Source organism: Beta vulgaris, chromosome 9, assembly GCF_026745355.1.
Source record: "Beta vulgaris subsp. vulgaris cultivar EL10 chromosome 9, EL10.2, whole genome shotgun sequence".
NCBI lineage: Eukaryota > Viridiplantae > Streptophyta > Magnoliopsida > Caryophyllales > Amaranthaceae > Beta > Beta vulgaris.
Window position 1 is genome coordinate 31741294 of NC_079210.1, and position 15158 is coordinate 31756451.

Below are 15158 nucleotides of genomic sequence, written 5' to 3' on the forward strand. Positions count from 1 at the left end.
CAAGAAAGATTACAAAAGCGCTCAAGATCTCTCTCTATAGCCTTTTCTCTCTCTAATATGCGTTTAATGATGAAGAATACAATAAAAATCATATTAGGACACCTATTTATACTGTTACTAAGAAAACCGCGTTTTCGGAGACGTCCCGCGTCAAAAATAGCCCCGCCCGATCAGGTCGGGCGAGACCCTCCCGATTGGGCGACTGACGCTCGAAGAAATTAAATTTGCTCTTGGGCCCGATCGGGCGGCCTTGCTCGACCCGATCGGGCGGACTCCATTTCTTCTCTTTCGATGCAACCTTTCTCCACACCCCCATACACCCCATGAGCTTCATATTTAACCATATACCCAACAATCTCCCACTTGGAGATAGGTGTAAGTGAAGAAAACTTCATACCTTCTTCATCCTCGCATTCATCTCAACTCCTAATCCACCATCTTCGCCAACAATCAACGAAGACCAACTAAGGTCCTGCACAACCTTCATTTATCACAACTCACACTCTTAGTGAGCATATCTGTTGGATTCTTAACACCCAACACTTTTCCCAGACTCAACTCATTCTCCTCCACTAAACTCCTGATATAGTGAAAACGCCTACGAATGTGTTTAGTCCTACAATGATACATGGGATTCTTAGCCAAATGCACTGCACTTTGACTATCACTATAAAGTATCACCTTTTCATGTTTAATACCCATCTCCTCAAGAAAACCAATCAACCATACCATCTCCTTACCTGCCTCCGACATAGCCACATACTCAGACTCTGTAGTAGACAAAGAGATACACTTCTGTAACTTGGACATCCAACTCACTGCAGTACCCCCACAGTAGAGACATATCCTGAAGTGCTTTTGCTTGTATCGATATCTCCACTGAGATCAGCATCAACATAACCCTCTAGCTTTACTCCCTTCTGCCAGAAACAAAGCCCCATACTTGAAGTACCCTTCAAATACCTTAGTAACCACTTTACAGCCTCCCAATGTTTCTCACCTGGATTAGAAACAAACCTACTAACAACTCCCACTGCAAAAGCAATGTCTGGTCGTGTGCACACCATGGCATACATCAAGCTACCAATAGCTGAAGCATAGGGAACAGTGGCCATCCGCTCCTTTTCTGCTTCTGTAGTTGGTGAATGCTCCCTTGTCAATTTGAGATCACTAGGAAGTGGTGAATTTCTGGTTTAGCATCTCCTACATTAAACCTCTTCAGCACCTTAAGAATATAATCCTCCTGAGACAACTTCAACATACCAGTAGACTCCCTGAAAATCTTCATGCCTAAGATTTGTGTAGATTCACCAAATCCTTCATCTCAAATACTTGTGACAGCTTTCCTTTCACCCATTTATCACATCCATACTTGTACCAGCAATCAGCATATCATCAACATACAGAAGTAAATAAACATAGTCATTTTCATACCTCTGAAAGTAACAACAATGATCACTATCAGCTCTCTTGAACCCACTGCTACACATGAATGTGTCAAACTTTATGTACCACTGTCTAGGAGCCTGCTTCAGATCCATATAAGCTCCTCTTGAGCTTGCACACAAGTTTCCTTTCCTTGAACTTTAAAACCATTGGTTGCTTCATGTAAATCTCCTCCTCCAGATCACCATGTAGAAACGCATCTTATCCATATGTTCTAAGAACAAATTTTCAGCAGCAACAATAGCCAACAAGATACGAATAGTAGTTAACTTCACAACAGGAGCAAATATTTCATTATAATCTATACCCTCCTTTTGTAGGAACCCCTTTACTACTAATCTTGCCTTATACCTGACACTTCCATCAGGCTCTTTCTTCAGTCTGAAGATCCACTTGTTGCTAAGTGCTCTCCCTTAGGAATGCAGACAACTCCCATGTCTGATTCTTTTCCAGGGACTTCATCTCATCTTTCATGGCTAACTCCCACTTAGATGAATCGTCGAATTTATTGCTTCCTTGTATGATTCTGGTTCACTGCATCAGTTAGTAACAAATAATACATAGAAGGTGAATATCGAACAGGTGTTTTGGACACCCTTGCGGATTTTCTCAAGTCAACTTGAGAGACAATTCTCCTGTACTAGAACTGGACCTCTTGGTTGTATGACAATTTGTACCTCTAATTACCAGGCTGTGAGATATCGACTCCTCAGAATCAGACCCTGCAGGAGTGTGAACTTCATCTCTATGTTGCTCACCCAATTCTGGAACAATGACATCCCTACATCAATGCCACCTATCTCCACAATCTCCTTCTCCTGAACTCCCACTACTTCAGTAATCTCAGATTTCCACCAAATACATCCTTATACAGCTTGTCTCATCAAATGTGACATCAAGTGTCTCAAAATCTTCCTACCTTTTGGTTCCCAACATCGATATCCATACTTCTCAGAACCATACCCAATAAAATAACATTTAACGACTTTTGGGTCTAACTTGTCACGTTTCTCAGACTGAACATATGCAACACAACCAAATAGTTTTAGAAAATAAAAATTTACCTCCTTTCCACTCCAAACCTCCTATGGCAACTTGACTTCAAAGGAACTGATGGTCCTCTGTTGATCAAATAAGCTGTTGTACTAACTGAGTCTGCCCAGAAAGTCTTAGGTAGCCCTGCATGCAACCTCATACATCTAGCCCTCTCAGTCAGTGTCCTGTTATCCTCTCTGCAACTCCATTCTGTCGAGGTTTCCCTGGAACTGTCCTCTTCAGAATTATGCCGTTCTCCTACAGAGTTTTGTGTCTCTGTCAACTCATACTCACCTCCATTATCAGACTTAATGCACTTAATCTTCCTTCCAGTCTGATTTCGACCTCAGCTTTCCACTTCTTGAAGTTCATGGAGCTCAGATTTCTTCTTCATGAAGTAGAGCCACACCTTCTTGCTGTAGTCATCAATGAAAGTAACAAAATACCGTGAGCCTCCAAGAGATCTGACTGGTGAGGGACCCCACAAGTTAGTGTGCACCAATTCTAGCTTCTCAGTTTTCAACTCCTTTCTTAGCTTTTGTGAAAGTCACCTTTTTCTGCTTGCCATAAACACAGCTCTCACAAAATTCCATGTCAACTGATTTCAACCCATACAACTTGCCACTTGAAGCTAAAATCTTCATCCCTTCTCACCCATATGACCAAGTCTAGTATGCCATAACTTGTCTCATCTACCGTAGCTGCACCAATCATGTCTGACACCCTGCAATAGTGTATAAGGTTCCCATCTTAGTACCTCTAGCCAAAATCATGGAACCTTTGGAAATCTTCCACTTTCCCTCACAGAACACGTTTTGTAGCCACATGAGTCCACTGACTCACAGAAATCAGATTCTTTGCTAGGCCTGGAATGTACCTAACATCATGCAGTTTTTAAAGTTCCTCCATTCGTAGTGCTGACAACCACATCTCCCTTCCCCATTATCCAAGGTCTTATCATCAACAAGATGGACCTTTCCTAACTTCTTTGCCTTGAAGTCCTGAAACAGCTCCCTTATGGGTGAAGAGTGAAACGACGCCCCCGAATTTAGGATCCACGACTCTATAGAACTATCAACACTGAAAATCAGAGCATCCTCAACCTCATTCGATGCAGAAAATATCGATGAGTTGTCACTATCCTCCCGTTTCTCACTATGGTCAGATTTTCCACCCTTCTTCTTGGGATGTGGACAATCCCTCTTTGGATGACCCTTCTCACCACAATTCCAACAGGTAAAATTTGTTCTACCCTTTGACTTACTTCGCCCCCGTGACTTTGATGTCCCTTGTGAACCCTTCCTTTTTCCCTTTTGTTTTCCTCTCCCTCTTCCCTCTGCACTGTATGCTCCAGATGATTCTCCAATCTCCTTCCTTCGAATGCTCTCAATCAGATCACGGACAACATCATAAACCAATTTCTCTTTACCAGAGGAATTACTAACAACAGTCACAACAGTTTCCCAAGCAGTAGGTAAAGAGGACAACAAAGTTAAGGCTTTCACTTCATCCTCAAAGATAATATTTACCGAAGTTAACTGACTTATTATTGAATTAAATTCATTAATATGTTCAGCAGCAGAACTACCATTATTCATCTCTAAATCAAATATACCTTATTCATAGCCGAGGGCTTCTCATACATATCTGACAGAGCTTTGATCAATCCTGTCGTTGTTTTGATGTCCTTGACATTGACCGCCACAATCCGAGCAAATGTCAAACGCACCACCGCTAGTGCCTGCCTATCCAGTACCTTCCACTTAGCCTCTTCAATGTCAGCAGGCTTTTCAGACAAAGGTTGATACAAATTTCTCTCATATAAGATGTCTTCTATTTGCATCTTCCAATATCCAAAATCTGTCCCATCAAACTTCTCAATTCTAATCTTTGAATCCTCCATTGTTAATTATTCTAGATCTAGACAATAATTAAACATAGCTCTTGATACCACTTGTAAGTTATATTGACTAACAATCTAGGAATAATAGCAAACAATAATAGAATATCAAATAATAAAGCAGGAAATAACACACCAAAACTTTTACGTGGAAACCCAAGAACTGGGAGAAAAACCACGAATATGCACTAGGAATCGATGAATGTTCAAGAAAGATTACAAAAGCGCTCAAGATCTCGCTCTATAGCCTTTTCTCTCTCTAATATGTGTTTAATGATGAAGAATACAATAAAAATCATATTAGGGCACCTAGTTATACCCTTACTAAGAAAACAGCGTTTTCGGAGCCGTCCCGCGTCAAAAATAGCCCCGCCCGATCAGGTCGGGCGAGACCCATCCGATCGGGCGACTGACGCTCGAAGAAATTTGCTCTCGGCCCCGATCGGGCAACGAATGCCCGAGTCGTTGTTCGTTGTTCGGCCCGATCGGGCGGCCAACGCAAGCTTCCAAAACTGCCAGTTTCTTGTTGACGTTGCGGGCCCGATCTGGCAGTCTTGCCCGACCCGATCGGGCGAACTCCATTTCTTCTCTTTCGACGCAACCTTTTTCCACACCAGGGCGAACTCCATTTCTTCTCTTTCAACGCAACCTTTTTCCACACCCCATACACTCCACGAGCTTCATATTTAACCATATACCCAACAATTAGGACATATGTCATACTGCCTGATAGGACTTCCGATACAGTCATAAATAACCAACAGAAGGAAAAACTCAAATCCTTTGACAAACTGGCTTGTAGAATATAGTCTGTAGTTTTTTGTGAAGCATTGTGAACAACTATAGGCACAACGAGCAGCTCAAATACAAAAGGACTAGTGAGGGAGGGATTCTTGTACTGACAATGCAACTAGTAAATGAGAATTGTGAACAACTGTGTCAGTTTTAAGATTTTCATAAACAGGTGGTGTGATGAACTTTAAATATATTTATACTAGTGATGCTGAATTTTTAACAGGATAACTATAATTTAACTCTAGGCGCTCAGTTTTTAGCAATTCCTTCCACGGATTATTTCAATATACTGCTTGATGTATTTCCAAATTAATCTAAAGTAATCTAAACCGGTTCAGTATATAGTATGTACTGTTAACAGGTTTACAATCGTATTTATGTAACTAGACCTACACCCCACCCCTACCCCCCTCCAAAAAGAAAAAAAAACAGTATTGATCACAATCTACACTAGTCGGTACAAATGAACTGTCAAGGGACCAACAGATCAGTTTGGGGCACTTCTCACTTGTTCTTCTAGTTATATGCTAAATAATAATTTGTTATATTTGTAGAGGAGGGTTCATCATGCAAAAAGAATGTAGAAAATGGATCTTGTCTCATGCTAATGATCTATGGAGGGCATTCAAGACAAGATTAGGAAATTTGTGGTTGTACAGGAAGTCTACTGAAAGGTTGAGTAGTAGACCACCATGGAACTATCCTTTTATCCTTCAACCTACTTGGGATAAAGTTTAAGGAAATGTGCACTACCGAAAAGTTCAAGGTTTCAAAATTTTTTATATTTTTTTGTAGTTTTTTTTTGGTTAAGAAAATAGATTATTATGTGTTGTAAGTTTTAACTTTGTATCTTTACTATTACAAGGAGCTAAGTGAAGAAGTTCGAAAACGATCAAATGTGAAAGTTTCAAGCTATCAAGGCAACTCCCGTGGGTACCAATACTATGAAGATGAGATTGTAAGTTATGTGAATATCGGTTATATTATATGGCATTGTTTTCATTAAGTATTCTAACTATGTTTATATGTATTGTTAGGCGAATGAGTTTATAAAACAAGGCATCCACGTCGATCAAGTGCCTCATCATGAGTTATGGATTAGAGCTCATTGACGTGTGAAAGATGGAATAACATTATTTGACAATCCAATCGACCATGAAACTGCTACTGCAATAGTAAAATAGATTTCCTTTTTACATTTTTATTAAAAATCTAAAATATTTGTCCTACATACTCCAACTTTGTTTTTGTTTCTTCACTGATATTATAAGAATGCATTGAAGGCGCAATCGAAAAAAGTTGAAGTTGTCATAGAGGGTGGTCGAGATGATATTTTGGCTAGAGCACTCAAGAAGCCCAAGCATGGTGGACATGTTAGGGGTGTTGGATCAGGAATCACAAACACGGAGTACTTTGGATTTTCTAGACCAACATCACCCAGCCAAATGCGTGCCGAAATAACTAACCTGAGGTGAGAGATGAGACATATGACAGACAACCAACAATTTATGATGACTTTTATGATGTCATGCTTAAACCAAGAGCAGATGAAGCAATTTATGGCCGGTGCGAGGTGTTGTGCAGTATAATGGGTTCAATGGTCATAGAGATGGTCAAGTATCTGAAGGGAAATAACAAAGCAACTCGACTGGACAAGGGGAAAAAGATGGCTTCTTCACTCAATTACTGACTACAGGTGATGGGTTTTCTCAATGGTCTAAAGGTATGTTAAGCCCTTCGAAATCTCAACCTCAAAACCACGAGCGAGTGCCCGACCCTGAACCCTACATTGTTTGTTTGCCTGAGAATGTAGTGATTAGACATGAACCTGCCAATCCTTCCCGCCATGAGTATTCATTTGTGCGAAATGGACTATGACACTCAGCCTATTACAGTGTGTTTGGTATAGAGGAATTTGATGGAAAAGAAAGGAACTAGAAAGAAAAATAAGATTTTCCTATATTTGGTAAAAAAAATAACAAGGGATTTAATAGGAAAAGAAAGGAAGTGAGGGGAAAGAAAACCTTATAAATCTCCCCTTATCTTTCCTCCCAAATTTGGAGGAATTTGAGAGGAAAGAGATAATTAATTAAAAATTGATTTATCTTTTCCCAAATTTTACTTCCCTCCATTACGTTATTTTTTGCCTCCCACATATAATTCTCCCTACAAAAAATTACACAGTATATAATAACCCTTTTCTCTTCTCTCACCTCAGTTCATCCATAGCCTCCCATAATAATATACAAAGGTATGTCTTCTATTGTCAATTTTTTTTTTGAGAGAATTCGATTATCTTAGTTTTTTGCAATTAAATTGGTGTATATAATTCGTCGTTCTTGCCTGCAATTTCTTGATTTACTACTTTCACGATTTCATTTATACCCAGAAACCCCTATCAAAATATTACTGTTTTTCTCCCTGTTTTGAAGAAAAAAGTATCAAACATTTGCTGCTTATTTGTAACTTTTGACTATATGAATCTTGAATGGTTTGTGGTACGTCAGTAATCTTGTTCCACTGTTCTAATATATAATTTATTTTATAATCTGTTATTATAGATGGAACAAAATTTATCAAAGATAACGAGCATATATTAGAAGATGAGCAAGTTCACAATGATAACGAGGATAGTGTGTTTGAAAATTGGGTTGTGATTTGGGATAGAATGAGAAATTTAGCTACCATCAAAATGATTTTTTTAGTTACATATAGATTATACCTACTACGAAAAAAAAACTACATTATGAGTTATAATCATATGCCTTCCAGAGAACAAACAATTGAACGACATGTAGCAAGGGAAAACCTTTTTGAGTTCCTTAACTATACTAGGAAGAGACGTCACTTACTATGCATGCAACCAGAAACTTTTGTTCAACTGTGTCCTTAAATGCGTACGAGTGGCCAATTGAAAGATACACGACTAGCTAATGTAGAGGAGCAAGTTGCAATATTTCTCTACACAATAGGTCATAATGTAAGGAAATGCAGTTTGCAAGTCACATTTCGTCGTTTCGGTGAAATTATAAGCCGATATTTTCATAAAGTTCTTGAAGCTATCCTTTCATTAGAAGATCAGTTCCTTATACAACCGGATGACTCAACTGTTCCTCTAGAGATCCGAAACAAGCATAGATTTATCCATACTTTAAGGTAATTTTTATAAATAAAGTCAGCAACAAATAATACTTTTTCTGCAGAGATAAAAATTAAATTAAATAAATTTTGTGTCAGGATTGTGTAGGTGCTATTGATGGGACATATGTTCGCGTTAAAGTTTCTAACGCTAATGCACCGAGGTATTGTGGTAGAAAACATTGGCCAACACAAAATGTCTTAGCTGCAAGTTCATTTGACTTAAAGTTCACTTATGTGTTACCTGGATGGAAGGGAACGGCGTTAGATTCAAGGATACTTATAAATGCATTAACTAGAGAAGATAGCTTGCATATTCCGGAAGGTAAAAATAAACTCATTGATATGTTTACCCATATTACACACGTCAATTAGCTTATTTCCATTAATATTTTTTAGGTAAATATTATCTTATCGATACCGGTTATATGCTCACGGTTGGCCTCATAACCCCTTATAGGGGTGTACGTTATCACTTGAAGGAATATTCGTCACGTGGCCCCAAATATGCTCAAGCACTTTTTAATCTTCGACATGCATTATTAATAATGCTATTGAAAGAGCCTTTGGAGGTCTTAAATAAAAAATTTGCTATTATTGCTAGTTCAACAGAGCCACATTACTCTTTTGAAACACAAAGAGACATTGTGCTGGCGTGTTGTATCTTGGATAATTTTTTAATGGCTATAGATCATGACGAGGAACTTATTGCTGAGGTTGACCGTGAACTATCAAATAGGCCTGTACGAATAAGGCACAATAATGTAGGAGATGATGATAGCGAAGAAGTAAAAATTATTCGAGACAATATAGCACCTCAAATGTGGAACAATTATACACAATATCTAGCTCTACGTGGTGACATGACTTGAATGTTTTTTTTTTTATGTTTACTTATTTTTAACTGATGTGTGTTAGTTTTGAATGACATTGGAATGTATTTTTTATAAAATTTGAAATAATTTTCTATAATATGATTATATTTATATTTCATTATATTTTATATTTTCATTAGCCTGATGGATGTGCCGAACAAGAAACCTAGTGGGTGTCAAATCAAATGGACTGAAAATATGAATGCACTTCTAATCGAGGCATTACTACACCAACAAATGATAGGTAACCGAATCAATGATCAATGAACTTCTAGTTCTTATTATACCATTATTAAAGAGCTACGTGAAAAACTCGACCTCCCGATTAAGAAGGACCATTTGCAAAATCGACAAAAAACTCTTAAAAAGAATTTCAATGACGCGTATGATATGTTCGAGAACTCAAGTAGCTTTCGTTGGGGTGAGGAAAGTAAGTGTTTTATGGCCGAGCCTGGAGTATGGAAAGCCTTGATAGAGGTACATTCTGATATAGTGAATGTTCAAACGCAATTTGATTATACTGGGTTGTTTGGTGAGATTATTGTTATTTTTTTTATCTGTGACCCTTCATGTAAATATTTTTTTTTGTAGGCTAAACCCGAAGCTAAAAAATGGACAGCTACTCCTCTTCCTTTTTATGAAAAGCTCTTGGATCTTTATCCAAAGGATTGAGCAAATGGTGAAGCGTCTCTTACTGCAAAAGAGAGAGCACGTCAAAGGAGTAGCAATGAACCAATTACTATCGATGAGATTGATGTTATGGTCACCCAAAATGAAGCAACATTACAAGGCTTTGATCCTAATTCTCCTTGTGAGGCAAAATCTACATCTCCTACAACTTCAAAAAGTGAGAGTTCATCTAAAGGAAAGAAATTTTGGAGAAAGACTATGAAATAAAAATCTTAAAGCAAGGACTTTATAGTGTTGCTGATGCCACAAGGGAATGTAATTCTATTTTGAAACAAATTCGTCAACGAGTTTACTCAAGTGATGAAATCTATGAAGAAAGTGTGAGCATAGGAATTGAAGAAAGCAAACAATTCAAAGCTTATAGATTTTTGAACGCTAATGACTGAGAGAATTCTTTGGTTGTCCAAAGAATATTCGCAAAGCATTTCTCATTGAAATGTTGGAAGAGGATGGTGTATTTATTTAACAAGTTTTATGATTATTTAAACTTCAAATATTTTTCTGCAATGTTTTATGGACTATTTGTCTAAGTTTTATGAATTATTTTATCTTCAATAATTTCATTTTAAAAACATAAGATATAAAGGTTGTAATACTCTTACTCTATTTTTGTTAACATACAACATTAATAGAATATTAGCTTAGCATATTCTTTGATGTACATAAATCAAGGATATTGTCATCCTTGATTATCTCGAGTGATTTAGGTTAGTTAGGAAAGTTTATTATTTGCTTCCTAGTTTGTAGCCTAACTTTGTATATCTTGTGAAGATTGTGTAACGAGAAGGATAAGGAAAACTTTCATGGTATCATATTCTTCTTCCTAGGGACCGGTTTTCCTCCTTCTTCCGAACTCCCTTATTGTCTTCTTCCGCTGCATTCTCGGCCCACCACCGGCGCCGCCCTTCTTCTCGTCAGCCTTACTTGCCTCACCACCATGAGTGACGATAAGTCCTCCTTTCATCCTGCTCTTGTGGTTTCCAACATCCGGAACAACATCTCTATCACCCTTGCTATGGAGAATGTCTAGTATTCTACGTGGGTCAAATTATTTAAAATTCATGCTCGCTCTCACAAAGTCATCCACCATATTATTCCACCGGAAAAAGGGAAAGAGAAGGTTCCCTCCACGGATGATGAAAAGGAGTTATGGTCTACTCTTGATGCTACGATCCTCCAATGGATTTATGCGACCATTTCCGATGATCTTTTACACACCATTATTGAGCCCGATTCCACGGCTATGGAGGCATGGAATCGCTTACGTGATATTTTTCAAGATAATAAGAATTCTCGTGCCTTCACTCTCGAACAAGAATTCTCTAATACGCATATGAAGGATTTTACTAATGCCTCTGCGTATTGCCAACATCTTAAGACCTTATCGGACCAACTCAAGAATGTGGGAGCCCCGGTTTCTAATAATCGACTTGTTCTTCAAATGGTTTCCAATCTCATGGATTCCTACAATCAAGTTGCTACTCTTATTTGCCAAAGTGACCCTCTTACTCTCTTTTATCAAGCCCGTTCGATGCTCACTCTTAAGGAGGCGTGTCCTGCAAAAAAAGCTTCCACCGGCGCCGCCTTGGTCGCTCGTGAAACTGATGATGTGGCGCCGGAGAACACCCCTCACCTCTCACACTCTCAAGGTGGGCGAAATGATGGCCGCAATCGTGGCTCAAACAATGGGAAAAAATGCAATTCCGGCGGCGGTGGTGGCCGGAATGGCGGTCGTGGCGGTCGGCACTCCGGCGGTGGTGGCCGGACCTCCGGCAATGGTGGTGGTGGCCACAGTCAGGCCGGTGGCGACGCTGTGGCTAGACAGAGGCCCTCACTGCCTCCGTGGCCTTGGGGCTGGGCCCAGGTTCTTGGGCAGTTCCTCCCTCTCCTTACCCCACTTACTCTTGGCCCAGACCACTTTCTCATCCAGTTGGGCCTGGTGTATTGGGCTCAAGACAAATCCCTCCTCAACATCAAGCTTATGTTGCTGCAGTAGTCCCTCCAACTGAAGGTTCCAGCCCAACTGACGTTGATTCAACTATGTACACACTTGGGCTCACTCCTCTTGACCCAAACTGGTATATGGACACCGGGGCCACTTCTCACATGAATTCTGATCAAGGTACTCTTTCTTCCTATTTTAATTTGAGCAATTCTCATGGTATAATAGTTGGTAACGGTAATACTATTCCTATTCAGGGTTACGGAGACACTCATTTACCTTCCTTCCATGCCTCATTAACCCTCAAAAATGTTCTTCATGCTCCCCAACTTGTCAAAAATTTAGTTTCCATTCGTAAATTTACCACTGATAATTCTGTGTCTGTGGAATTTGATCCTTTTGGGTTTTCTGTGAAGGATTTACAAATGGGGAGTCGACTAATGAGATGTGAGAGTCAAGGAGCTCTTTATCCTCTTTCCACCACTATTGCTTCACCTTCTTCCGCTTTTGCTTCCACTACTGGCATGAGCGCTTGGGTCATCCGGGAGCTCCTATCTTAGCTACTCTTAGGAAAAATAAGATGATCGATTGTAATCAAACTTTTAGCTCACATGATTGTTCTTCATGTCCTCTTGGAAAACTTGCTAAGTTACCGTTTGTTACTTCTACTTCATGCACTTTTATGCCATTTGATATTATCCATGCTGATATTTGGACTTCTCCTGTTTTGAGTTCCTTGGGTCATCGCTATTATCTTGTCTTATTGGATGATTATACAAACTTTGTGTGGACTTTTCCATTAGCTAAGAAATCTCAAGTGTATTCTACTTTTATTTCTTTTCAATCTTTTGTCCGCACTCAATTTGAACGTGATATTAAAACTCTACAATGTGACAATGGGCGGGAATTTGATAATGAGCCTCTAAGGGATTTTTGTAAGCAACATGGATTACTTTTTCATTTTTCTTGTCCTTACACTTCTTCCCAAAATGGAAAAGCCGAACGGAAAATTCGAACTATTAACAACATTGTTCGTACTCTTCTTGCTCATACTTCTATTCCCCCATCCTTTTGGCATCATGCATTACAAATCGCAACTTACCTTCTTAACATTCTTCCTACCAAGGGTCTTTCCTATCAAACTCCTCACAAAATCCTCTATCAACGAGATCCCTCTTATGATCATCTCCGGGTTTTGGATGTTTGTGCTATCCCTTATTTCCCTCTACCACCATCAACAAACTTCAAGCTCGTTCTACTCCATGCGTTTTCTTGGGATATCCTTCTAATCATTGTGGTTACAAATGTTATGACATGTCTTCTCGCAAAATTATTGTATGTCGTCATGTTATTTTTGATGAGTCAAAATTCCCATTTTCCACTTTACATACTCCCTCTTCACATATATATGAGCTTTTACAAGATGGTGTTCATCCTGCCATTCTCCAACACCTGGACGCATCCCTTCCTTATGAGCCTATCAACCCACAAACATGGCCCATAAACATAGCATACCTGCGTCTCTCTCCAGACCCGCGTCTCTCTCCTCTTCGGTCTCCAGCGCTGCTTGACTCCTCCTCCCCACAAGCCAAGGCCCAGCCCCCCTCCTCTGATGTCCATCCGCACACGCGTGCTGGGCCTCCTTCTTCTTCCAGCCCAGCAGCGTCCTCCTTATCTCCTGTCCGTCAACTCTCACCCGTATCCCCTGCTGGGCCTTCCCCACTTCCATCCCCTATGGATTCCCAGGCCGCGCCCAACTTCGTCTCTCTTCCTAATTCATCCTCTCAGCCTACTTCCAGCTCGCCACCTGCTCTGTCCTGCCCGGTTACTCGTAGTCAACATGGGATTCTTAAGCCTAAACGTCACTTTAACCTCCACACACAAGCTTCTAAAGCCCCTCTACCTCGTAACCCTGTGAGTGCTCTTCGTGATATGAATTGGAAACTTGCCAAGACTGATGAATATAATGCTCTAATGAAAAATGGGACTTGGGAGTTGGTACCCCGCCCCCCTGATGTGAATGTTATTCGTTCTATGTGGATTTTTACTCATAAAGGACATGCTGATGGTACTTTTGAGAGGCATAAGGCTCGTCTTGTAGGTGATGGACAGACTCAACTGATTGGCATTGATTGTGGTGAAACTTTTAGCCCGGTTGTCAAACCGACCACTATTCGGACTGTTCTAAGCTTAGCTTTGTCCAAATCTTGGTCTATTCACTAGCTTGATGTGAAGAATGCTTTCTTACATGGGGATCTCAAAGAGACTATTTATATGCATTAACCTATGGGTTTTCGGGATCCTGCTCGACCTCATCATATGTGCCTTTTGAAGAAATCCCTCTATGGTCTCAAGCAGGCTCCACGGGCCTGGTATATGTGCTTTGCTGACTATGTCTCTTCACTTGGTTTCACCCATAGTAAGTCTGATCATTCACTTTTTATCTATCGGCGTGGCTCCGATATGTCTTATCTGTTGCTTTACGTTGATGACATCATTCTTACCACATCATCCGATGCTTTGCGCAAGTCTATCATTGCCCACCTTAGTTCCGAATTTGCTATGAAAGATTTGGGGCCTTTGAGTTATCTTTTGGGCATTGTTGTGGCTCGTCATGCAGGTGGTTTATTCTTTTCTCAGCGTAAGTACGCTCTTGAGATTATTGAGCGTGCTAGCATGTCTTCTTGTAAGCCCTCTCCTACTCTTGTGGATACGAAGCCTAAGCTAGTGCTCATGCGAGCACCCCTTATGAGGATCCATCTCATTATCGTAGCCTTGCGGGGGCTCTTCAGTATCTTAAATTTACTAGACCTGATATTTCTTATGCTGTACAGCAGGTCTGTTTATTTATGCATGATCCCCGTGACGAACATATGCAGGCACTTAAGCGCATTGTGCGCTATATTCAGGGTACTATTGATCATGGCTTACACTTGTACCCTTCTTCCATTTCCACTCTTGTTTCTTATACAGATGCAGATTGGGGTGGTTGTCCTGATACTCGTCATTCTACCTCCGGCTATTATGTTCCTTGGTGACAACTTGGTCTCTTGGTCGGCAAAATGCCAGGCCACCTTGTCCCGTTCGAGGTCCGAAGCCGAGTATCGGGGTGTGGCTAATGTTGTGTCGGAATCATGCTGGTTTGAAATCTGCTTCTTAAAGTACATTGTCCTTTACCGAAAGCTACACTTGTTTATTGTGACAATGTTAGTGCCATTTATTTGTCTGGTAATTTGGTGAACCATCAGTGTACCAAACATATTTAACTTGATATTCACTTTGTTCGTGAAAAGGTAGCTCGTGGCCAGGTACGGGTCTTACATGTTCCTTGTCGTCA

The 15158-nt window shown here is 40.0% G+C and overlaps 1 protein-coding gene across 1 annotated transcript; it reads left to right on the top strand.

Annotated features, from left to right (window-relative positions):
* Nucleotides 1–13555: 13555 nt before the first annotated feature.
* Nucleotides 13556–14044, top strand: LOC125493604 (uncharacterized mitochondrial protein AtMg00820-like). The gene has a single exon (XM_048637073.1). It carries the CDS (start codon nt 13556–13558, stop codon nt 14042–14044), a length of 489 nt encoding a protein of 162 aa, XP_048493030.1.
* Nucleotides 14045–15158: the final 1114 nt, after the last annotated feature.

Bases quoted from the DNA above. Each gene is read 5' to 3' on its own strand.
- LOC125493604 (XM_048637073.1), top strand. From the start codon at position 13,556: ATGGATTCCCAGGCCGCGCCCAACTTCGTCTCTCTTCCTAATTCATCC.